Genomic DNA, 27,307 nt, shown 5'->3' on the forward strand with positions numbered 1-27,307 from the left:
ATGCGTTTATTTAAAGTAACAGCAGCGTAAACGCCGTTTATAAAATATTAGAAGATCATGCTAACTAAATTTGTATTTACCCGAGACTTAAGAAAAGTTAAATGTTAAAGTTGATGCTAAATGAGAATGCAGTAACGTTACTACTGATAGTAATAATATTAACAGTAATAATATAATGGTTACATTTTATAATAAGGGTTCATGAATCACAATGAACTTATTTTTACTTCAGTCTGAACTAATGCTGAGTAAATGCATGTACTAATCATAAACGAAGTGAAGAGTCATCATTAAGTACAACATGACATGTTTTTTAGTTAATGTATTATGATTTCATGTGAGTCATTTTGTAGTTAATGATGACTCTTCATTAGTTTATGATTAGCACTAGGGCTGGAACAATAAAGAGCAGGACATGTTTTTATATTAATAAGGAGTTATTATTCAGTTTGATTTATTTTTATTTTACTTCTTTAATATTATTATATTTTATTTGTTTAAGGTGAATAATGCCCCTTTTGCACTGTTTATGTTAGGCTGAATTAATGTTGGACTTGTTTTTATGTGATTTGTTATATTTTCCTTGGCACTGGCACTGTTTGTGTATTTGTTTAATTGAGAAAATGCTTCAATAAAATGTTGGCATTAATAGCAGATGTTACATTTATTATTTGTAAAAAAAATCTTTATTTAGACTATTCGATTAATCGAAAAAATAATCGATAGACTAATCGGTTGAAAAAATAGTCGAAATTTGCAGCTCTAAATAAAATCATCTGGCAATACTTAAGGTTGAGGTGTAAACAGTGAAATAATCGTGTTTTTGACATGCTAAAATGAAACCAAAAATTACGACATTTGATTTGTCCTTGTCTGTGACCACAACGACTGCAAAAATATTTAGCTAGCTCAGCGGACATCTGATGCTTGAGTGTCCTTTTCAGCTTACACATAGACAAAGATGCGTCAGTCACTCCTTAGTTTATGTAATGAACACACAGTACTATAAATCACATTTCTTCACACAAAAGTTTTTAAGATTTCAAGTAGTTTAAAGGAAAAATAGTTTTTCTTGCACTATGTCTTCATAATGTTGCGTTCACACCAGACACGAATGAAGCTTTAAGTGCGAGTGATTTACATGTTAAGTCAGGAGCTTACTCTAGTAGTGATGTGTTTAAGACGTAACAAGCTGAGGCAAAAATACGAAACAACAATGGAGGACAAAATCATTGTTGCTGTATGTGGACACCGGGAGCTCAACAACACATATTCATACTTTTATAGAAACAGGAATAAAAAGGTTCTTGCTTGGATGAAAGTGAGTGAGGAGGTTGGACAATCTGGTAAGTTTTTAAAAATGCTCTTTACTCAGTTTGAGCTATATATATTAACACATACATATTAAGACTCCAAGCTAGCTAAAGCGGGTGTAATGGTGAGTGTAGGCAGGCAGAGGCAGCGGATCCAGATGCAGCATTTATTGATCAACAGGAAACATAAACAAACAGAGAGAGAGCAAAAACCATGGTAAAAGAAACACATGGGTTAACAAGATAACAAGACACACCTGGGAAACAAATTGAACGTAATCGCATCTGAATTTCACATGCGAATGACGCAAAATGTTCAACTCAAAATGTTTAAGCGTCCAGCTACAACAGGCAGATTTATTTGCTTCATTCACGTTTGGTGTGAACACACAGTAAGACATACAAGAATCAGTAAGATTTAAAGTTATTGATGTGTCATATATTTGAATTTAGCACTTCTTCTTTTTAGGACTTCACATTAAACATATTTTATAAAAAAGTTGCTTGTGTTAAGCTAACGAAATGAAGTCATCTGGGATGGCATGAGAGTAAGTACATTTTAACAAAATGTTTAGGTTTGGGTGAAAATATTTCAACCCCAAGTATTTTGGTGTGACAAGTATTTCCAAGCCTTAAAGTTGCTAGCTTAGCAACATGCTAACATCCAATACTATAAGAATGATCTGTAGCTGTGTCCCAATTCAAGGGCTGTGACCTTATAAGCATGGGACCTTAAAGGTGAGCACTCAGTATTTCAAGGTGGCAGCCTCAGAAGTTCGCGAAGAGAACTGAAATGAGACGGTCTAACCTTCGGACGTCCCATTATTGGCATGTGTGTTTGATCTGTGGATTTTCCCAACCAGGTCATGAGTTGCACGTGGTAAGTAAGACTTCTGTCTTATGTTGGAAATAGGTACGTGCATATTATATAAATGACACGAACATGTAGTGAATAATAAGTTATAAGTGTTGTATAGTGTTGCATGACTCGTACTCGCTCCTCCCGCGGTAGTAACTCCTTCTTCTTCATTTTTTCGTACATTTTATCTGACACACCCAGTTCTGTTCATCATTGTCGCTAATAACAAGGTGCATTTCAGTGAATGAGCTATTTTAAATAAGGGTTACTTGTGCAATTCTGTGGATTCCCAGGATTAGTAAGCACAGCTCTAGTTTATAGGATTGAAATACTGAGATTTGTGATCCAATTATCATGGCAAAGCACACATGGCACTGTCAATCGACTGCTGCAATGCCGCATTATGGTCTGGTCTTAAAGCAACACATTGGTAGTGCACCCACTCTCCATTCCTCTAGTGAATTCACATGTGTGTGGGTGTGCAGCAGAGGGGGGGGGGGTGTCAGAAGAACTCAGCCTCACCTTAAAATAGCCTGTTTTTGCAAATAGCTGATATTTTCCATGAGCTGTTATCAAGGAGCCATAACTGGAACCTCTCTGAAAAGCAAGACAGAGTGAATGTTACACTAACATGATCAGTCAAGGCGAAGCAGGTTTCTTGCACCCATCTGATAGATGATATAGAATGGGATTCAAATGTCTGGGACCTTGAATCTAAAAGTACTTCTATTTGGCAATCAGATTTTCATTACAACTTATAGTGTCAGCATTACTATAAAAATACCAAAATTTGCTTTTTAATGACAGCATGTACTCAAGCTGGCATAGAGTCCACAAACTTGTGCCAAGCCTGATGATCCATGTTATCCCAGCATGCTGTGAGAAAGTTCCGGACAGCATCTTTTGTGCTTCAACAAAATCACGGAAATCTGACCTTTTGTACAAAGCAGTTAACAATGTCAATGTCACAAATCTGCTTACATTAGATGAGTGACCTAGAACGTTTTTTTTCCAGCATAAATAAAACATTCCCATATAATAAATGTTTTTCTTATTTTGGCCTCCACAGAACATTTAAACAGACACCAATATTTAAATACAAAACAGATCATTTTTAAAGCCTATTCAAAAGAATTGATTAATTCACAGTGCAATGAACCACTTATTAAAACTTATGTCAAATCATCTATATATATAGTTACTTTAACTACACAAAATAAGTTAAACAATTTCAACTTGTTTTATATGTTATGTCAACGTATCACAAGTCAAAACTTAAAATAGTACGTTGCATTGACCAAGTTGTTTAACTTCATGCTGCAATTTTTTACTGTGTATTTTTCACATTTAAATAAAAGAAATGATTGTCTGTGTACTAAAATAACTTCAATGAACTAATAAGAGAGCAACAGAATGAATCATACATTTTGTCCATTGATGTGGAACGCATAGAAACAGATCCTAAGATGTGTAATACTGTATACTGAAGTGTGGAAAATTCATTGGCCAAAAAAGCCTAATCAAAAATGCTGTACATCTCCATGAGTTTGTGTGTATTTACCCATTTGCTTTATGTTGGAAAGAATAAATGTGTTAATAATTCAAAGCAGAACCTGATATGGGAGCACAGGGTTTAGATTTTTTGTTGGAGGGCAGGCGGCCAGACTGCTTTGAACAATCAGTTAATTTGAGTCAGCTACTTCAAACTCGACCTACCTTCAACAACCCAACTGGACTTTAGTCAAGAATGTGTGAACTGGAAAGATACAGAAACTCTCAAAAAGGTTATATATTTTTATATAACCTCTGAAAATTCCTAGGGGGAGCCTTGGACCAAATTAGACAAAGCTCTTTGCTTATATTTCAATGCCGTTGTGTATCCATACAGTCTCAACACATGGTGAATTCTGCTATGGGAAATCAGTTTAGCTAATGTAGATACCTTTTTGTGGCCGACTAACAGACTAAGCCATCATTGTAATATCCAAGGAATTCCATTTTAACTGGTAAAACAGTGCCAGGTATTACAGCCAAGTTCAAAATGCATTTTTATTATATAAATTAAAAGCAGAAAGATATTTTTGAAACATGAGAAAACCTCTTTTAACACTGTTTATACAAACACAAACTTTTTAAGGTATTACACCTCAAAATTAATGCACGTAACAAATACATTTTAAATCTGGTTTATATGTCGCCAAATGGAAAACGCAGCTTTATCCCAGATATGAGAATTCCAGAGCGGAATGGCTTTTACCTGGGAGAGAGTGAGACGGCTTCCTGCGCGTTTGTGATATTTGTTAGGACTTTCAAACTGCAGTTCCTCCCAGCGTATCCTCCAAAGCATCCCGGCTAACTCCTTTTCCAACTTTAGTTTTCTACAAGACAACAAATCACATTAAAGACACAACATTTTCGTTGGCAACAATAAATGCTAGAGTACTCAATAAAGACTTGATGGGCAGTTGCCAGGACAATGCTACAGTATATGGCTGGTGAGGTGATCTAAGTATTTCTGTAGACTGCTATTTGGTTGCTAGGGAGTTCAGAGTGGTTATTAGGGTGTTTCAGGTGACCACTTTTTAGCCCAGGTTAAAAACTGTATCACTCAAAGTTATGAATTGGGTCCCCTCCCATTTCATTATTCTCTAGACGTCTGTTACAGAAATTTGTACCACCATTTGTCAACAAGCCACACGTTATGAAGTACCATTCTATAAACAGACATAAGCATAAGCACTAGTAATCGTTTTTTGGCAATACCATTTAATTTCGCACAATTAGTTTAAATAGCCCTTACACAAAAGGTTTAAGTGTGAGATTAAACTAAGGTGGAAACAATTTTTGCAGCAGACTGAGTTGAAGTCCGATGGAAAGAGATAAACTGCGAGCCAATCTTAGGGTCACTGATGTTGCGCCCTTTCCAGCATATTATTTTTAACAGCAAGTAAACCAAGCAGTCCAGCCAGCCATGTGGATAAATACGTGAGCAACTTCCAAGCGAATCAACACATCTGGTGGATCTCTCTATGGACCTGCTATTTCTCAACAGTTTCCATTTGCAGTGAAAACTTTTTTACAAATCAGAATCTCTGAACGTCTAAGCGATGTCTGAGAATTATGAAAGAGGGATAATGAGAAGAATCGCAATTAAGCTTCAATGCGCCCAAACTGAAACGAAAAAGAACGAAAAAAACAACCCCCAAACATTCCATTACAATCTAAAAGGTGTAAAACGCTTCCAGATGGCAGAGTGTAAGTAATGCAACGTCTGCATTTCAACAGGGTTTTAACTCGCTCTTACAGCCGCCTGGTTAGCCCCAAAACAAGCACCATTATTTGTTTTTGCAGACCAGAATTTGGAGGCTGATAGGTGGAAAAATCCTCGGTGGGGTTTTTATATTAGAGAGTCAGGTTCAAAAATTTATGCTCAGCTCTTTGCCAAAGGGAAAATCCTGATTTTAAAATGTCTAAATTCCATGAAACATTGACTGAAGAGAACTGCTTGACTTACAGGGGATAGTCGGACCACAGCAATACATCTAAGCTTAAAAACCATATAACAAACCTAAACAAAAAATAGAAAAAGGACCCAAACGGCTCATTTTTATTCTGAAAGCTTGTTAGCACTGCTATGTACTGTAGCATTTGAAGTAGCTGTTACATTTTAACTGACCCAAAGTCTTACCAAAGTGCCGTATTTTGTGTGTATACTGTATATTTTTCCATTAAATAAGGATTAACACAAAATTATAATTCATTTATCATTAGCAGAGAGTCCAAGGTACTCTTGTATGTAATAAAATTAATTTGTGACCATTGCTGTCATGTAAGATTTTCAGTAAAAAACTAAACAAATATATCTCTTATTTCTTTCTTCATGTATTCCTCTATTCCTATCTTTGTTTCATTTTTTTCTATTTTTTACAACATGACAGCTTGATACACCCTGGACACAACATGAAGTACTTTTGTGAAAAGAACATTGTACAGATTTATGATGCCATTTAAAGCAAGTAAATGGTGACAGAACTTTTGGTGGCAAATTTTTGCAAACTACACACTTAAAATGTTTATTTCAGGGCTAATATAGCACTATAGTATTATACTTTAATAAATAGAACGGTAAGAAATAGAATAAACACTGTATGTCAGAGCAACATCTCAAGATGACTATAAGTCATATTAATTGTAAGACTCCACCTTAGCCATTTTGTGTCATTATTTCCATAAATATCATTAATGGTTCCTCTTATTGGCAGTTGATGGGAGTGTTCCTTTTAATTTAAAAACATATAAATGTGATGTAATTGTAATAGTAAATCAGTAATATTACATGTAAAACATTTTACAGTTGCAGGAAAAACTTATTTGTGGATCATGTTTTTAGAATTTTTCTAATTCATTAAATATGGTCTAATCCCCCTTCAAACACAGCTTAAACAAACAACATACCAACAACCATACATTTTCATTTCTTAAACGCACAAAGATTTAGGTCTGTCATACACCCGGCACAATGCACGACGCAAGCACAATTATGATTTTCACGTTTAACGCCACGTTGTTTAAATAGCAAATGCATTTGCCCCCAATTTTGCGCCCATGGACGTTCTGGTCTTGCAAACGAGGTGTTTTCAGGCGCATTGTTGGCGCATTGCTATTTTGAGGCAACTAAAACAGACTACGCCATTGACCAACTATAACCTACGTGCAATATGTTTTTTGTTATTTAATGAGCACATTAGTAATATGTGCCTATAAACAGGACAACAACGCCAGTTTGCTGATCACATGGATGTGCAGCAGCACATAAACATTTTAAAATATGAAAAATCAAAGGATTCAAATGTAAAAGATTATTATTGAGTCTCTTGGACATAAATGAGGACCGATTATAAGAGGTTAAAAGGTGTAAAGAGCAGCTTTACCTGTAGCCTGGTAAGTAATTAAATGTTTTGCTTATAACAAATGCAAATAATGCATATTTTTTTAAATGTTTTTTTTTAAATGTACCCCACAGATTTATTGTATATATGACTTTGTACCTGTGGATATGATGGGATGAGAACCGGTTTTAAATAATGCTTTTCAAAGCACTCACGGTGCTGTCCGAGTGCTGAAAGCTCTCCAAATGTTTGTAAATTCTTTATCTCCTGTTTGTTACAAATAAAGTATTTTTGGAGTACAAACCTTTTCTTGCATATTTGTAAATTATTTTTGAGATAACACAGATCATGTAGGCTATCCATTCATTTACAGCAATTAAAAGCCTGTTCATTTTACTTCCATGACTTTTAAAGGTTTTAATCCCAAAAATAACAGTTTCAATACAAATGAAAACAACGCAATTTTTATATATCAATCTTAAACTGGTGGTCTTCTTCCTCCTCTTAGTTTTTCAGTTTACAAATCCAGCCATCTAAATAGGAAATTGGCATGGGGCAAGGGGATGAGAGCTGAGACTCTCATTGGTTTATTGCACATTACGCCCAAAACACACCCATTACTGCATTTGGTGCACAAACCATTTTTCCCATTGTTAAATTAGCAAAAGTGGCATCGGACATGCCGTTTAGACAGTGCGCTTTAGACAATGCACATAAATATAGGGTCCTTAGTCAAGAGTCTTAAGTATTTAAGGTCTCAGAATACTTAAGGCCGAAGTATGGTTTATTTATTATGCAAATGTGAGGGTCCACTTGCAGTGCACGCATCGCCAGATTCTTAAAACTTGCATACCTAGTACACGTAGGTCGACTGTGTGCGTATATTTGTGTATATGTAAAAACAGACTATACTCTGGGCTTTACAGTAAGTTTAAGAATTGCTGAGTTGTATAAAGCTGGTTAGAGGGTTATAAACAATTCTCTGAAGTAGAGATGCACCAATATATCGGCCAAATATGAGTAACGGACAATAAAAGCAATTTTAAAAACAGACAATAGTCATGAACGATTCGTCCTGTCAATCAAAAGAGAACAGGAAAATGCAATGAAATTGAGCTCTGCATATAGAAAATGTAAAGATACATCACTACTGTAGTTTAATGTTCAATATAAATGGTCATATAAATAAATACAATTCAGAAAATTGAATCTTCATAATTTAGTTAATGCAAGTTAATACAACCACCAAACTACCAGTAAATGGCATTGGTATCGCCAGATATCAGTCTGTATAATTGGTATTGGTGGGAAAATGCATTTTACTCTAAAGCTGTGATGTCCATCAAAGCATTTTAAGAAAAATCATGTATAAATGGAGAAAGGTTGGCAGGTCTTCAAATATGACTGCAAACCCACATAACAGACCACTTAATACATTATAGTGTCAACTTGAAACACAATGTTTTAATGATACTTAGTACATTAAACATCTACGTGTTCTTGATTCTACACCACTGTGAGGATGTCACCGTGGTCCTAAAAATTCAACTGCATGTCTAAAGCTTGCTAAAGAGCGCTGCTCACAAAATATTTTATGGAGAAAAGGCACGTCAAACGAACACAAAATCCTCATCCCAACTGTAAGGTATGGTGAGAAGGCCATCGTAATACTGCACAATGCCAGTCATTGATAAAATTAATTCACAAGTTTTGCAAAAGAATGTAAGGCCATCTGTCCACCAACTGAAGAGCAACAAAAGTTGGTGTGATATAACAGGAACACAAACCAAAGCACAGTAGAACAGAATGGCTACCACAGAAAAACAAACACTTTCTACAGTGTCCTGACCTCACCGTGGCATTACCTTAAACCCTATTCACACAGCACTATTCTCAGAAAATTCCATAAAATTGGCAGAGAGGCTTCTTTGTGAACACAAACACGTCCCGTGTATGTCCTGGGATCGCTCCCGTAAAGAGGACCTAGACGAATGTATCATCGCAACCAGAAGTTATGGTTCAGTTCTTTTACACAGGAATATAAACGTAGATTAACATTTATGCCGAGAAATGTCGTCAAACTGGACTGAAGCAGAGATCAGGGAGCTAAAATCCATCACGTGGTTTCTCGTGAGAGAAACATGGATAATAAGCAAACGTAAGACGCTGTGGAAAAAATATGCCACTTGTCTTTACAGGATACGGTGTGTGTGTGTGTGAATACACGCAAAGATTCCAGAAAATCACTGGCAGTGTGAATAAACCAAAAATCAAACAATCTTGGACAAATCCCGAAAGCATTTTCTGTGTTTCTTCCATAATCTCTGTGAGAAAAATGCTTAAATGAACGATTCAAACCAAATTTTTGAAAATTTCTGAACTGAAATATTATTGTAAATCATAATGATGGCAAGTTACATCTCACCGCTATACACTAAAAACTTGTGGACACTGGTTTCACGTGATTGAATTAAGTTGTCTTAAAATAAAATTTGCATTAATTACCATACATTTCATTTTAAGAAAATTAGATTTTATTATGTTGAACCTGTGTACATAATTGAAGCAGATCCAACAAGTAAAAAAAAAAGATTTTAAGAAAACTTAACCCATTTGCGCCTTATGCTGCATGCCGAAACATTACATCTACGCCGGTTACTTTTATTTCATGTTTCTAAAGTGCTACAGAGGCTTAGATATTAAGTTTTTGGTAGACATTGACAATTCTTAGTATTTTTTCTGAAAACCCTCAGGAGATAAGGGTATTTATCCTAGAATAACATAGGTTTTAGGAGTTTTGGGAGTAAATGGGTTAATTCAATTGTGTGAAACCCTTTTCATTGTCAAATCTGTAATTAAAAAACTGTTTAATGGACGTTAATGTTGCTAAAAGAGGGTCAACCAGTTAAATTAAGGGGGTTCCATATTTTTTTCACCCTGCACTGCATGAAAAAAAAACACATATTGTTATGAGTAATTTAGGTAGACTGTATTTTTGTGAACAACTTTCTAACATGCTGAAATCCAGACACATCCAAAGGGTTCACATATTTTTTTTCAACTGTATTAGAACAGTGAATACATCTATTCAAGAATCAAACAGGCAATTTATTTCAAAGCAGCAGCATAAAAGTTCAATTGCTCTTGCTGAAAAGCTTAATCATAGCAGTATAATTCTGATGAGAATATACATTTGCTACTCAATACTTTTCATTTTTGCGTGTGTGTATGAGTGTGGGTGGGTGGATGTTGTTACACAAAATTTCCATTTTAGGGACACTTTCTGAAACCAAGTTCACATGAGAGAATGACAAGTCCAAGAATAAGTCTACCTATGCTGCAACTGCAATATTTATTCTAGTAGCCATGAGAAGCTAACATCAATATTTGTCTCAAAATGTTGACTATACTGGGCATAAGACCATTTATATAACCCATGAGTCAGCTTTTACGGTTCACTTTTCTACAGGGCGTCGTTCAAAACTATTCAGTAGGATTCTCTCTTACTTTTTGAAAAATGGGAAAACACTAAAATGTCTGTCTGTTTTTCTGCCTGTTATCTACAGCCGCGAGAAAAAAAAAAGAGACCACCAACACCAGTTTTGCCTTCAATCAGCATTTCTACATGTATTAAGACAATTTTTGTCCAGTGTTTGTTGAATTCCAACAAGAGCAAACCTCATGAGCGACATAAAGTCACCCAACAGCAATGTAAAACACTGAATGGATACAAAGACATTAAAGATGTGATAAAAAATCAGGGTTAATCCATCAAATTCATATTTCTAAAATTTTCCAAAAAAACATGTAAAACATTAGCTTTTGGTTCTTGAGAAATGAATTTGATTTTGAATTTGAAGATCGGAAAACACTGTATCATTTTTGTTTTGTTATTTGGACCATGTTTTCCCCATTTAAATTTCAGTAAATAAATGCAAATAAAAACATTATTTTATAAGTAACTCGGCAGAATTGTTGTCAGTAGTTTGCAGAATGCAACAAAAATGATAATTTTACCTAAACACATACTTATAAATAGGAAAATAATCTTGAAGTGGTCTCTTAATATTGTCCGCGGCTGTATATGTTATATGCTATTCAAAACTTGGAGAGATAAATGAGAGACCTAAAATGCAATCTCACATTCATTTTTATTTTTTATTAATATTATTAATAATAGTAGTAAAACCGTAGTAGAAGTAATAATACTAGTATGTCAATTTTAATATTAGAATAATTTGATATTAATAACAGTTTTAACCAATACTACACTGTGAAAAAATTCTGTAGAAATTTTAGTATTACTGGGTATTACTTGCAACTAACTGCCAGTAACTCACTATGGATTTTACATTTATGTTATTTACTGGCAGCTAGTTTGTTCAAAGTTAAATGAACATGAAACATTTTCAGTCTTTACCTTCTACAGTAAATTACTGGCAACCAGCTGCATAATTACAGCAATTTTTTACAGTGATTTTCTAAAGTCCTTTGTCTTACAAATGTTATAAATGAGGCAATGAGGCCAATTGCACAGCCAAAAAAATGTCGAGAATATCTTCTGTCCGTGTGAAATGAGCAGTGAAATACAGTATTTAGACTATTTGCATCTGCGTCTGAAAGAAGTCACATTTTCCCGCTTTCTCAAGAGCAGCTGCCATGCGGTTGCTCTGGCAACAATCGTGTAAATTCCGCTTTGGCACCTATAGAAGCTCTTCCCGTAAAATCCCTGAAGAAACAGCTGCAAGTTCCAGCAAGTTTCAACATGTCTCCTATCTATGAATCCTAAAATAAATTTTGCAGTAAAATTAAAAATTACCTGTAGATGAGAAAACTGGATATTCCAAATATGATAAGGGCCAGTCCAGACCCAACTGCTACTATTCCAAGGACAGGAAGGTGATCTAAAAAAAAACAGTCCAAATTATATAAAACTAAACTGTTAAACAATGTTAATGAACAAGCTTCACCACACAGATTTAACAGATTTTATTTTATCTAAATACAGGTTTTTTAACACACTTGAAATAGATAACCCTGTGTTATTCTAAACCCCAGGTTAAAGAAATCATGGGTTATCTGTTTCATGTTTCACACTGTTCATACTTAACCAGAGGTTTAGAGATAGCCCTGGGTATTCATAATCTGACGTTTCACACTGTGCATTCCTAAACCCTAGGTCAGGTGTCTCCAAACTTGCTCCTGGTGAGCTACCATCCTGCACACTTCAGTTCCAACCCAGCTCCAACACACCTGTCTGTTATTATCAAAGACCTTGATTAGCTGCTTCAGCTGTGTTTAATTGGGGTCATAACATTCTAACCCTGCTTTGTTTCACATTGCATGCATTTGGCACAGAAATGCGGGGTTCTGAGCAGGGTTTCATGTAGGTTAATTTCAGGAATAAATTTCTAAATTACAACTGTGAAACGATCCTTAAAAGCGGGGTTTAGAACGAAAATAGGTTGCAGTGTGAAAAGATCTTTTGAGGTACTAACTCTTTCACCGCCATTGACGAGATATCTCGTCAATTGAGAGAAAACGCTTCCCCGCCAATGACGAGATTTTCCGTCTTTCCGCAATACCGCTATTATCCACCAGGCTCAAAATGTGGTGTTTTTGCAGAAACCTACCCATATTCAAAAGCTGATTACAAAAGAACCACTGAAGGTAGGATGAAACTTTTTTTTTTTTGAAAGCAGAGGGTCTGTTCTTTCATTTGGTATATTGTATGTTTATATATTTCAAGAAGAACATTTTCTGGAAGGCATTAAACTTTGGTGAAAATCATGAAAAACGCTAGCGCTGGCTGGCAACTTTTTTAGAAAACGCTGGCGGTGAAAGAGCTAATAAGCTCTTTATGGTACCAATGTGTAAGTTAATAATTTGAACTCTTTAGTTTTCTCTGACAGTATACTATGAATGATTTGCCGTTAATAGCACTGTTAATTTGCATGCCATTTAGTACCATTCAGATTCACTTAAGAAATGATGCAGAGTGCGCTGAACCCAATTTGAATGTCACAATTCTTGATTTTTTTTGGCCCGTTATAAAATTGAATGGAAGTGCATCGTATAGACTCACTGCTGTAATCCAGGCATGTGAATGAGTTCTGTCATGCACATAAAAAGGGGGCGTGTCGATGACTAAATATTCAAGACACAATGCTTTTTTAGATCAACAGGATCAATACCGCCGATAATGGAAAAATGTCAGATCCAATTATTACGTTTAATATGACAGATCATACAGATCCAAGGTTTAGATTTTAGGCTTAGATATTTCCCAATCTGGATCTCACTAGATCTCTCTTTAGCCAGGAAATGTGGAAAAGTTCAACTCTGTTGTGAGATATCACTTCACTCAGCCACGAGCCAGATACAGAGATAGCAGGAAAGAGATGAAGTGATAGAATAAAATGAGCAGATATAAAACTTTTATTGGCATGCTCAATGCTCAGCCTGACAATGATTTAACATCTGTTATTATATTAAGAAAAAATCAGTAGAAAATGCTGCTTCACAACCAAGCTTGGATAAAAGCAGTTTAAAAGAGACAAGACAGACAATATCATATTTCTTTAAAGTTAAACTTTAGCATCTGGTATTTCAGGGTAATTATCGCATACTATAACTAAATATCAGGTGGTCAGTAAAAAACACTGAAATCCCTCACACAAATCGGGCACAACTGTAGGGTAAATTTCCTCTGTAAAGATTAAATCTAATCAATATTATTGGAATAAATTGTTTAAAGATGATGCTAGGGGGCTCAATGATTTATTGATACCTGATACAACATGTTTAATACAAGCTCACCTGTTGCAGACTACATCATTTTACAAATACAACAGGTACTACAAGTAATATGCAACTTTTTTATTTTTTTTACATGATATAATCACCAATTTCCGTGTTTTTTGGTGATCGTATAACTAATTCCTGTTTTCGTGTGATTATCACGTATTGGTTACTCAACTGTTTTGTCCTATTTTCTTACCATTGTCGCTTCGGTTTAGGGTTAGATTTACATAAAATGACATCCCTACCCAACTCTAACTCTAACACGACATTTAAAAATAAATCAGAATTTTTTTTATAAAACAATATTTAAAGTGACATTCTAATGCAAGCAACAAATCTAACCCTAAACCGAAGTGACAATGGTTTAAAAATAGGAAAAAACAGTTGAATAACCAATATGTGATAATCACATGAAAACAGGAATTCGTTATACGATCATGAAAAACACGGAAATTTGTGATATATCACGAAAAAAGAATAAAAAAATTACAAGACTATAATACGAAACCTTGTGAGACTGGGTAGCAAAAACATGTGGCGCATTCCTTGCTTTCAGGCGGACAGTTGTAAGGTTTAAAGGGAGGAGGAGGTTAACGGTATTTTATGCACACTGCCTTATTAACACAGTTTAAAGAGTAGGATTCCTCATGCTAAACATAGGCAAAGTGTCAAAAAAACTGAGTGACAGAGTGTTTCTGTGCCAAATGCACTTTGCCAGGGTTTGTAAAAGTTTCTGAAAGTTTTTTCAACATGAGTACATCTTATGTACCATGGGTAGACGTTGCGTATTATATTTCTTTTATGGGCACTTCCCCCAGAAAAGCACGCCCACACGTCAATCAGCGTGAGAGCAGAACTCAGGGACGCTAGAAGTCACAGGCATCACTTCAAGTGACAGCTTTGTCTTAGGTCAAGTCTTAACAAAGGCACAAAAGAAGTGTTTTTAGATGTATGGAGAAGAAAGCCTTATTCAGCTTTCCAAGTTAGCCAGCCTTATGGAAACAATGGATATAGTTTGTTTATCTGGAGTAGCAATGGTCTTTTGCGATTTATTTGTTTAATGCTGGATTTCGTTAAAAAAAGTCCCAACCGGGTCATGAGTTGCAGGCGGTAAGTAAGACTTCTTTGTTATGATCGAAATCGGCACGTAAATGCATATAAGGCATATAATGTAAACGACACAAACATGTAGTGAATCATAAGTTATCCATAGATAGTGGGTTTGTGTGTGTAGCTAGCTCCTGACTCGCTCCTCCAGCGGCATGACCCGCTTCTCTAGACCTAATCTGTCTTTTATAAATTTGATAAAACTAAAAATTCTTCTGAAATATGAAGGATGTAATACTATTCTATAGGTACTCAAGATTAAAGAAAATAGCCTCATTTCCCAGCTTTCCTAGAGTTAAACATTTGAGTTTTACCGTTTCGGTATGCATTCAGCATAATCCATTCAATACGATTAGACCATTAGCATCGCGCTCAAAAATGACCAAGGAGTATCGATATTTTCTCTATTGTAAAACTTGACTCTTCTGTGGTTACATTGTGTACTAAGAACGATGGAAAATTAAAAGTTGCGATTTTCTAGGCCGACTTTGCTGCCATACCATGGCTGCAGCCGGCACAATGATATTACACAGTGCCCTAAAATAGTCCCCAGTTATTGAAAGTTACCAAGGGGACTATTTTCGGGCACTGTGTAATATTTCTGCTCATTTTTAAGCACGATGCTAATGGTATAATCAGATTCAATGGATTATGCTAAGCTATGCTAAAAGTGGTACCGACAAACCCGGAGATCAGCTGACGGGATTCCAAAACGGTAATACTTAACTCTAGTGGAGCTGGAAAAGTAGCCTATTTTCATAAAAAGTGGAGCGTCCCTTTAACATGAGAAAAGCAGAAACAGTAAGTGTTATGGATGCTTTAACCATTGTGTTGTGAAATGTTGTTACCTTCCTTGCATGGTACAAATGTACATGGTGGGTTGTCCAGAGGTGGAGAACCCTTTGGCCACTGAATCCTCTCTGTCGGTGACCACAAGATTTCTTTACTGGTCCCATTATAGTGACCAACAATCTGTATAACAGGAAATATGCATAACCACATTAGATGTATCTAACATAAAGCATTTTCCTGCAAAATTCAGTTAATGTCTGCCAATAAGCTATAGAGACATTTTTATTGTAGTTAATGGTCTTTTATAAAAAATACAATCAGTGATTTCAAAATTTGTGGATTTAACTCTCTAATAGGGTAACTATGGCAACAACTATATGCTATAAATAAAGCTTTCCGTAAACAGTTTGACAACTATTATTTTCTTTCTCTTTTATGGCAAACAAACCTCTATAAATGTAACAAGGCTCCCTGTAGAGTTATGAATGAACAAGACAAACAGAAAAATTAACAAAATGCTTATTAACATAATGGACATATGGTTTCAATTAAGACAAACAGGATTTGATTTTCATGCAACATTATTTTGGTGTGTCAAGCTATCCAACCAAGGCCACAGACAATAATTGTAAAGAGAATGTGGCACTTGGTCTAAATTAGACTGTTGGTCTACAAACGTTTGACTCTAGCATTGCCATTTATTGTCACTATATCCAATAACAAGATTTTAAAGAAATAAACCTTGATACCCTGTTTCCCATTGTTTGTGCTTTAAACACATAATGTATGACGAGGTAATGGCACTTTACTTACTGCATATTGTCCAGTATTCAGGTTAGTCATTGCCCAAAGACTAAAGTCTGTGTATCTGGCATTGTTCCGGTCTGTGCTAACAAGGCCAGTCACCCCTGAGATAAAACAACATCAGCACAGAGATCAAACAAACACATTTGCTTTCAAAGCTCACATGGCTCCTTTTTGTAGCCAGAAACAGAAAATTAGCTCTTTAATGGGACATTTGTTAAATTACTCGGTCAAGTTTCAACTTTGTCTCCAATGTTTCTTGTCAACTGAGAAAATGAAGTCATATACATCTGGGATGGAATGAGCGTGAATACTTTTCGTATTTTAGTGAACTGTTCCTCTACATCCAATGAGGTGCTTATATTAACAGGATATACAACAAGCTCCCCATTTCTCCTCTGTGAACCCAGCAGGCAATGTTCTGCCCGGTTTCTGTGTGTGTTTGGCACACTGTGTGTAGTCTTCCCGTGGGAGAAAGCTCAGCAGATGGGCTGTGTATTAGAAACAGATTTTCCATCCACAAGCTGGCTGGGACATGCTCTCGATCAAGAGCTCTGACCTCTACACTCCCTGCGAGTGAGGCGCGAGTTTACTAACATCAACCTCACAAGAGCTCTTACAAGCTCACTTTTCAAAGAATCTGTGAAGAGCTGCCAAAACTCATCTTGACACTGTTGCTAAACACTGAATACTCGCCATCACTTTTTTCAGTCAGTGAAGGCTTCAAATGTAATCTACGATCACTCTATTAATATCAACGTCAATATCACAAAGATGTAAATTGCAGCAGTAATTGCATTAATTACAAATGCATTAAACGCACCCCAGATCCTGCGGTTTTGCATTCTTGCGGTGATGTTGAGTCCATCGTTCTGTGAGACGCCGTCTGCTAACGCTTCACTGAGGGCTTGTGCATATAGCAGAAAACCGTCATGGAAACAGCCAGCGATGAAATCCATCTGAGGAAAAGCAAAAGAGATTTAATACAGTGTGTATACAGTGTATTCTTAAGGTATGTGATATTCTGTATAAAAAAATAAGGGACAGGAGGTTAAGATTTGCCAGTTTTAAAGGAAAACACCACAGTTTTTCAATATTTTACTATGTTCTTACCTCAACTTAGACAAATTAATATACATACATAATACATACCTATTTGCTAACACATTCACGACACGCTGTACAAAGATTAAGTGCTGAGTTGAGATAAGAACATAGTAAAATATTGAAAAACTATGGTGTGGTCCTTTAACTTGTGTATATTTTAACATGATTATTTCTCATGCAGAACAAAAAGTAAGATGTTTAAGAATGCCTGAGCAAGATAGATTTAAGCTCCATTTAGTTCCATTGTATGTACAAAAGTAGATCATTCATTTTTATAGCAAAATAACAAAAAATAATAGTTGTGCATGACATTGTAGAAATACAAATACAAATTTTGACAATAGTAATGACAAAATTTGGGGGTAAAATACACCTTTACATACAATTGAAGAGCTCAGATGCAAAACCCTCTAACTGCGTCTGACATGTTTTCTTGTAAATTAGCATTTTTTTATCAGACTCTTAATGTCAGATTCTGCCAACAAACCGGTATTTCTGAATGTCCTGAGGCCGGGAATAAGCGGATTTAAGGGAAATGTATTTGATGAACGTATGCTGAGAGCATTTGAGTTAATATCATTAACATTAAGGTGGTGTTTAGAGGCTTTTCCATCTGAGCTCCTCAATTATTACATCGAAAATATTTGCGTCTAAAAAATAGGTCAGAGCGTCTAAACCCAAAAGTCATTTGTTAGTCTCATTGTAGCGAAGTAACTAGCAGTTCAGGTCATGCAAAAGGACAGATCCCATTTCAATATCCGTCACAAACTCGGTTGCTCTGATTGGTTGTAGGTCTATCCAATTTAGTGCAGAGGCATTCTGAATTGAGTATGACAACGTCAAGCTACTAAAACACATCACTTACGGTCGGCATATCGCATGCGGTGTAGTCGCACAAGATTTTTTTTAACGGATCCAACGCTCAAAATGGATCCGAAAATTACGCTCCGCAGCCCTTTTGTGACTCTCCATAGGAAATGAATGACTTTCGGTTTATTGGCCGACATTTGTCGTGTGCAGTGGAAAGGCGGCTTTATGTGAACATTACCAGATTAATTCATATTTATACTGAATATATGAAAAACATGTTGATTATGAATGATTGCAGATTTTCATGTTTGCATGTTTCCTGTGCAGAGAAATATAGAAAAAATCTGTTTGCAATGTAAGTGAAATGAAGGTCTCTGGGATAAACCTTTGTCCAGTTTTTTTATGAACATATGTGCATGTGACCATGGACCACAAAATCTTAAGTAGCCCAGGTATATTTGTAGCAAAAGCTAAAAATACATTGTATGGATCAAAATTATTAAAACATTTTATACCAAAATTTATTAGGATATTATTCAAAGATCATGTTTCATAAAGATTGGAAATTCTTAAATTTCCTAGCATAAATATATCAAAACATATTAACCAAATAAAACAAAACATATTAAATATATCCAAATGATAAGGCCTCGAGACATGAAACTTGGCCGAATGGTAGGTCTCAATTTGGGGAAAGGTTGATAAATGAATCATTTTAAAGATACATCCCTACTTGCGTGACGCTACTCTACTCTGATTGGTCACAGTTGCACATTACTCTGTGTTTACAGTGTAAAGGGAGTTTAAGCTTGGAAGTAAACACCCAAACAATAATCTTACATGCATTAGCCGAACAGACACAGAATACCCCCTGCTGAAAAACAGCATGGACCAGCATAATTACCATGCTAGTCCATGTTGGTTTGGCATACTGTACCAGCACCAACATTCCATACTGGTCATAGCAGCAAGACCAGCATATGTTGTGTTTTGGTGCTGGTATGCTGGTGACCACCAGCTTAACCAGCAACAAACCAGCATGGACTAGCATGGTAATTATGCTGGTCTATGCTGTTTTTATCAGCAGGGGGTATTCTGTGTCGGTTCGGCTAATGCATGTAAGATTATTGTTTGGGTGTTTACTTCCAAGCTTAAACTCCCTTTACACTGTAAACACAGAGTAATGTGCAACTGTGACCAATCAGAGTAGAGTAGCGTCACGCAAGTAGGGATGTATCTTTAAAATGATTCATTTAAGAGTCAATTAGTAAAAATCAAACGCATACTATACAAAAACGAAAGTGTTCTTTGACTTTCACAAAAGCAAATTTGAACCTTTCAAATAGCTAAGTATGTGCACTTAGAGAACTTTTCCTTCCAATTAGCTGTTAAACAATGTTTCTGGATCATTAAGTTAGTTAATTGCATCTAAGAACAGGTTCAGTCTGAGCAACAGGATTATCTAAATGAAAAAGCAATGAAAAATATTTGCCTTAAAAAAATTCATGCATTGCCAAGATTTTAGAGAAAAATGACTTCAACCTTGTCTGTCTGTCACTCAAAGTTATTGTATGGAAGTGTCTTTAGAAGTGTCAGAATAAAGCAAACAGGTGTCATGTATTACTTTGTGATCCTTTCATGGTGTTCCGAAATGACATGAAGGTTGGTAACCATTGATTCTAATTGTTGGTTGGACTATCCCATTAATTTTAATGACGGATGCATGAGTTAATTGGCACATGATTCAGGGTTACAGAAGTGCTTTCCTACTTTTGTCCGACATACAGCCGATTCAGAAAATGAGGCTGACATTAGGAAGCCAAACTTTCGATTGCAGCGCTTTTAAGTGTCACATCTGATCTTCTGGCCGAAGCAAACGCACTTTAGTTGCCTCACAGTCTGCAATGTTGAATGGTGTGTTCAGTGTTTTCAAGACAGAGATACAGTGCCAAAAGTGAACTATGCTATGCTGGACAAATGTTTTGATTAAATTTGATGTGGCAGATGGCCGTGCTTTTATGCCAACAAAACTGATCTTGTAATCTCACCATTGAGGGTTCCAATTTTAGATTAAAGTCCTGTGTTGCTCTCTTGTGGAGATCTTTTCGAAAATCTGCATACTCCGAGCTGTCTGGCTCCCGGTATGTTACAATGAACACAGACTATAGAAAAAAAGAAAAACAGATTCAGTGATCTGGCCTGTAGGCAAATTTTTTTTTGTTTGGCAGGTGTGCATACATTTATTTTTCATTTCATTATAATAACAGCACCGTAGTATTATACACTAGTCAACATTTGAAGTGAATCAAAAAAGTTCATCAAAGTTGTCAGACAAGAACGAGTATTTGGGTATTGGTATTAAGTTTTATGAAAATTTTATCAAATGTTGACTAGTACAGATACTACTAGAAGTTACAGTAAAAAGATCTATTGATAGATTTATTTCTCCCTAATATAAACCTTTAAAATCTTTTGTATTCTTTATGTAGGGAAATTTAGTTTTTAAAAACTGTTATTCCAGATCTGGCATTTAAAGCATATCTTTTGGTTACCTTTAAAGCACCTTTAAAATGAATTTAAATGCCACACTTAGACATTCAGTAAATGAATTTACATAAACAAACATTATACACATTAAAATATTGTTGTTAATAACCCCTGTACAGTTATGAAAGCCAAAAGAATCCCATGTAAACATATATGTAATATTTGAATTATATATGTAGGCAAATTCAGTGATCCTTTAGTAAAAAGTAACTTTTTTCACTCTGTTCATTTAAAGTGTTTTTAAACTTTAATGTTAATTTATTGAGATTAAACCCGTAGACTGTGCAACATTACTGAGGCCTCACTCAAAGACTTTTTAAAGCAAGAAAATGCTTTATAGAAAATGTCTAAATATTCTATCCAAGAACCCGTTATAACATTAGGACGTTATGTAATACATATTTAACTGCCAAAAGGGAAAGCTCCAAGGTAATGCTTAAAAGGCCTTCTCTTAACATTAAAGTAATTTGACTTAATGATCTGTCAATACAAATATTTTAAAGAGTGAATTTAAACAGTTTGAAATTACTGGGTACTTTTGTTGGTCCAAAGAAATGAAGGGGGTTTTTAATGGCTTATACGTTGATGTTAAGTACACAGTTGATGTTACCTATTGACATCCATAGTATATTTGTGTGTATCCTACTATCCTAAGTACCGTCAATTGTGTGGTTACCATCATCATATCTTCTTTGAGGGTGACTAAATGATGACAGAATATTCATTTTTGGGTGAACTATCCCTTTAAGCACCAATAATACAGATTAACATATTATTTTTCAATACATTATGATACAGACACAATGAAATCATAAATTCACTGTCACTGTGATGGTACCCTTCAAAGAGTTCCTTATATTTACCATTTTAAGTACAGATAATACATTTGATACCAGTATGTACATTTGAGGTACTAATATGCACATTTTAAGTACAACAGCGTACTTTTTAAAAGGGTACCACCCCAGTGACAGCTTCTCTACCTTAATTTTTGAGAGCGTTCTTGGCAGTTTGACAGTAAACTTTTGGAAATGTTAAATAACTTATTAAAAAATTTAACTTAGGCATTAGAATCATCAAATGAATCCTGTTCTGCCCTGTTTCTTAAATTCAGTCTTAAAAGAAAGTACTACAAAAATGCTAATTTGAATAAATGGTAGCCTAATGGACTATTCTAAATCAGTGCAACCAGGAAGGCTTTTAGTTTAATGAATATTATTTTTAGCTGAATATGAATACTAGTATTAGTTTAATTAATAAAAGCTGTCAAAACAAGCTTGCTAGAACCCTCAAATAAAAATTCAGCATGTAGACGTACATTCACATAAACCACAATAGTTAAAAACAACAAAAGGCAGCAGACAATTCAAGCTGTTTAAAAGTAAATTCTGAACTGATCCCTCAACAGCAACAAATTCCAATAGAACCCATCTGCTGATGTTGGTGATTTAAAGATGAAGTATTTATGGGTAATAAAACTGATACCTGAAATAACTTTATGGGGTCATTCCACTGCATCTCTGAGCTCTGCCAGGGCACTAGAACATCACCACTTAGACTCTCAGCAAACACGTCGAGGTAAAAGATGGCGTAGTCCTCTGGGTTATTTACCTCATCCTCAAAGAGCTTCATTATATGGAAGAACGTCTGTAGTGGGCCGCATATATACACGACTGGGAAAAAACAAGAAGAGATACATGGAACCTGTTAAGTGACAGAAAGCACTAAAGGTTTATTGAACATCCAGATTTTTTTATGTGATTTTGGCACAAATGGGTTAATATTGAAATGTTTTATTGGTAATTCCATTATAACCAGGGTTTACATGTTTACATGTGAGTTGACATTTTCTCTGAAACTTTTTTTGTACAGATGTGTAAATTTACTGAGGTGCTTTCTTGGGAGGACTGCAGAAGTCTCTACACTGTCAGAAAAATGGTCCCTAGGTGTCACTGGGGCAGTACTTTTTCAAAAAGTACACTCTTGCACCTACAGAGTTCATATTAGAACCTCAAAGGAACATACTTGTATACATATACCTATTTGGTACTGTATATATTAGGACCTCTAAGGGTGTTTTCACGTATACACTGTTTAGGTCGGCCCAAATGACGTGTCGCTCCGAGTACGGTGCGTTTGGGTCAGTGTGAACACAACAGCCGCACTCGGGTGCGCACTAAACGACCGCTCCGAGACCGCTCTAAACAGGTGGTCTCGGAGCGGCTGTTGCCGAACTCTGGGGCGACCCACCTGTGGTGTGAACACTGCTGGACCTCGGGCCGAACCAAATACAGGAAGTTCTCCACATGTTTGAGCAACTGGGCTTTCGTTGTGACGTGAGCCTGGTGTTATATTGTGGGTTAACAACAAACAAGCCAATCCTGGTCCGTTGCATAGAGATTCGCTGTCTCCTTTACGTTTGAGCTGATGATTTTATAAATGCATAGCTGTCCTCCACACACAAATAGTGACATTACGGGCTTTTAGCAAACGGCTCCGTGAGAAAGGCTTTAATAGAACAGCTACGCAATTTCGCGTTAAAGCAAAGAAACTTCACAAAGACGTGCATCGTTTATCTCCACATCTTGATAGCTGCGCTCTCTCTGTCAAGCTGGTTGTGATGGAAACGTGGGGGTGGTCATGAGACGGTAAGAGCTGTCAGAGACCAATGACATCGCTGACCGTTGTCACATTATGTACGGTGCGGCATTTCGAGTAAAGTAAAAAATATATATATGTGAACACGGACCGCACTAACTGAAAAATGATACAATGTATTTTGGTGCGATCCGAGGCCGCACCACGGTGCGCACCAATATATGTGAAAACAACCTTAATTTAAAGGGATAGTTCACCCAAAAATGAAAATTTTGTCATCATTTACTTACCCTTGAGTTGTTTTAAACCTACACTCACCTAAAGGATTATTAGGAACACCTGTTCAATTTCTCATTAATGCAATTATCTAATCAACCAATCACATGGCAGTTTCTTCAATGCATTTAGGGGTGTTCCTGGTCAAGACAATCTCCTGAACTCCAAACTGAATGTCAGAATGGCAAAGAAAGGTGATTTAAGCAATTCTGAGCGTGGCATGGTTGTTGGTGCCAGACAGGCCGGTCTGAGTATTTCACAATCTGCTCAGTTACTGGGATTTTCACGCACAACCATTTCTAGGGTTTACAAAGAATGGTGTGAAAAGGGAAAAACATCCAGTATGCAGAAGTCCTATGGGCAAAAATGGCTGGTTGATGCTAGAGGTCAGAGGAGAACGGGCCAACTGATTCAAGCTGATAGAACTTGATACAACCGAGGTATGCAGCAAAGCATTTGTGAAGCTACAACACGCACAACCTTGAGGCGGATGGGCTACAACACCAGAAGATCCCACCGGTTACCACTCATCTCCACTACAAATAAGAAAAAGAGGCTACAATTTGCGCAAGCCCAACAAAATTGGCCAGTTGAAGACTGGAAAAATGTTGCCTGGTCTAATGAGTCTCGATTTCTGTTGAGACATTCAGATGGAAAAATCAGAATTTGGTGTAAACAGATTGAGAACATGGATCCATCATGCCTTGTTACCACTGTACAGGCTGGTGGTGTTATGGTGTGGGGGATGTTTTCTTGGCACACTTTAGGCCCCTTAGTGCCAATTGGGTATCGTTTAAATGCCACAGCCTACCTGAGCATTGTTTCTGACCATGTCCATCCCTTTATGACCACCATGTACCCATCCTCTGATGGCTACTTCCAGCAGGATAATGCACCATGTCACAAAGCTCGAATCATTTCAAATTGGTTTCTTGAACATGACAATGAGTTCTCTGTACTAAAATGGCCCCCACAGTCACCAGATCTCAACCCAATAGAGCATCTTTGGGATGTGGTGGAACGGGAGCTTCGTGCCCTGGATGTTCATCCCACAAATCTCCATCAACTGCAAGCTGCTATCCTATCAAAATGGGCCAACATTTCTAAAGAATGCTTTCAGCACCTTGTTGAATTAATGCCACATAGAATTAAGGCAGTTCTGAAGGCGAAAGGGGGTCAAACACAGTATTAGTATGGTGTTCCTAATAATCCTTTAGGTGAGCGTATATAATTTCTTTGTTCTGAGGAACATAAAGAAAGATATTTTGAGGAATCTTTGTAACCAAACCGTTCATTAGCCCCATTCACACTTCTGTATTGTTTTTCTTGTAGGAAGTAAATGGGGCTCATGATCTGTTTGTTTACAAACATTCCTCAAAATATCTTCCTTTTAATTTTTGGGTGAATCATCCCTAAGGGTACTGCCACATTGACAGTACAATTTTTTTCTGACAGTGTATCTGCTCTCCATTTATCCTTATTAAGAAACAATCAATGAAGTTGAGAAATCTCATTTGTGATATTTTCTATGCGAACACTCTTCAGCAAGCCTCGGGATTTGGGGTATCATTCATAAACGCAGCACAAACGGTGCAGGACAAGTTTCATGTTGAAATATAATACTTGGGGTTTAGTACTTATATAATAGTAGTGATGCTTGCCTTAGCAAACACCACTAATAATAACTGCTAGATGTTCACATGATTTGTGGGCTGTACCTGACTCTTAAAGAGAACGGACTGAGGCACAGTAAACTGCTCTCTTCCTCTCTGCATAGCACCGTATTGATGCACGTGCCAAAGCATCTGCGTCTCTGTGTGTTAGTGTGTTTTCCCTTGTGTCTACTTTATGGGCATTATTTCCATTTGCAGTGTCTCTCAGCAGTGCTGCCCGCCAGATCAGGGGCCTGGGCTCGCAGTCAGCAGACATTTCTTTAAGTGTTAGACCAAGCCTCTCAGGCTCCTCCAGCCTGCAGACAAACTTAAGCCAAGCCGTCCTGCCGTCTCCTGGACGAACTCCAAAGAAAATATACAACAAGGCAAGGAAAATGTTCAGTGGTGTTATAGAATTTATAAGGATCTGCCTGAGTCTGGCTTATACAAAGTGCATGAAAACTGCCTGAGAACATTTGGTTAAACAAGAGTCCACTGTGCACGCGGATGCTTCGAAACAGACTCGCGGTTTGCGTGACTTGTGTGACTGCATTTTGTTGCTGCCAAATTAATTGTTCGTTTGCAAGTTGTTGTTTTTTTTCTAAACTGGTGGCAAATAACGTTCAACTCATTTTATGAAAATTTGTCTACTGATATTAATCTGAAAGAAAAACATCTGAATATGCTATGGTATAAGTAATATACTTCCTTTAATTGCAATATTTTCAGGTGTGAAACAAATAGTCTGTGCTATTCTGTGGGAGATGTGTATTTTTTTCGCAGGGCCTTACATCTGTTTAGAGCTCAACCAAGCGCTTGAGCGTGATAATGGTGTCTTCATACACGAACACACACACACACACACACACACACACACAAACAAGGAAACACAGCATGGCACCGTTTCCTATTCAGCTATTAGGCATTTGGTTTTAATCTGCTTCCATTCATCTGAAAGGAAAAAGATGCAAGCTTGAACAATGTTACAATTACAAGCCCATGAATTCCAAATCCTACATTTTTGCTTAGTACATTAAGTACACTTCATTCATTCCAAGTCAGATTGCTATTTTAACAATCACATAAGTATTACATTTTGTTGTGGTGCAGATTAATAAGACCACCTACAATAGAACACTCTATGAACAGCATAGCATTTTATTCACATTTTGAACACCTTAGCAACCACACAGCAACACCCTAGCAACCATTGTGGTTGTGAGATGTAAAGGTACCACCCCCTTTATTCAGACAACCTAAAAATCTACACTCTAAAAAAGGGTCGAAATTTGGGTTGATTCCAGACTATCGATAAGCTTCAGGACAAACGATACTATTAGCGATACTTGCATTGTTTTTTTCTCTGTATACTTTGGTGTTTAAGAGCTACTGACCTAGGTGTCTAAAAATAGTCTCTTGTATCCCCAGAATGCATCTGTAGAGCGTTTACACATGTCCTTTGGACTACATCAAAACATGTGTCTCAGGCAAAAGGTTGAACTAGGTGGAGTCTGTGAGCAGTTATGGTTGGGGCGTAATCAACGTGACATCACATTGATGCCCAACAGCATGTTTTGTATGACTGATGCGGTTCAAAGGAGATTACACAAAAAATAGATGAATATGTATAATAACATGATATTTCTGCACACACACTGGCCACTCATTTTCAGCTAGAAACACATTTAAAAGAGCATTTTTAGGTTGGGGGGCTTTACTACAGTTAATTAGAGCAGCTGCTTATCATTT

The 27,307-nt window shown here is 36.4% G+C and overlaps 1 protein-coding gene across 1 annotated transcript in view; it reads right to left on the minus strand.

The window, feature by feature from the left end:
* npr2 (natriuretic peptide receptor 2) overlaps positions 1-27,307 on the minus strand; it is a 61,698-nt gene that overhangs the window by 25,494 nt on the left and 8,897 nt on the right. The window contains exons 2-9 of the mRNA XM_065284572.2: positions 22,518-22,705; positions 20,534-20,647; positions 17,392-17,527; positions 16,578-16,672; positions 15,821-15,944; positions 11,881-11,965; positions 4,430-4,550; positions 2,695-2,769 (exon numbers count right to left, since the gene is read on the minus strand). Of these exons, the coding sequence (XP_065140644.2) occupies positions 2,695-2,769; positions 4,430-4,550; positions 11,881-11,965; positions 15,821-15,944; positions 16,578-16,672; positions 17,392-17,527; positions 20,534-20,647; positions 22,518-22,705 (938 nt within the window). The remainder of the gene's footprint in view (positions 1-2,694; positions 2,770-4,429; positions 4,551-11,880; positions 11,966-15,820; positions 15,945-16,577; positions 16,673-17,391; positions 17,528-20,533; positions 20,648-22,517; positions 22,706-27,307) is intronic.

The sequence above is a fragment of the Paramisgurnus dabryanus genome, chromosome 5 (assembly GCF_030506205.2).
Source record: "Paramisgurnus dabryanus chromosome 5, PD_genome_1.1, whole genome shotgun sequence".
NCBI classification, from domain to species: Eukaryota; Metazoa; Chordata; class Actinopteri; order Cypriniformes; family Cobitidae; genus Paramisgurnus; species Paramisgurnus dabryanus.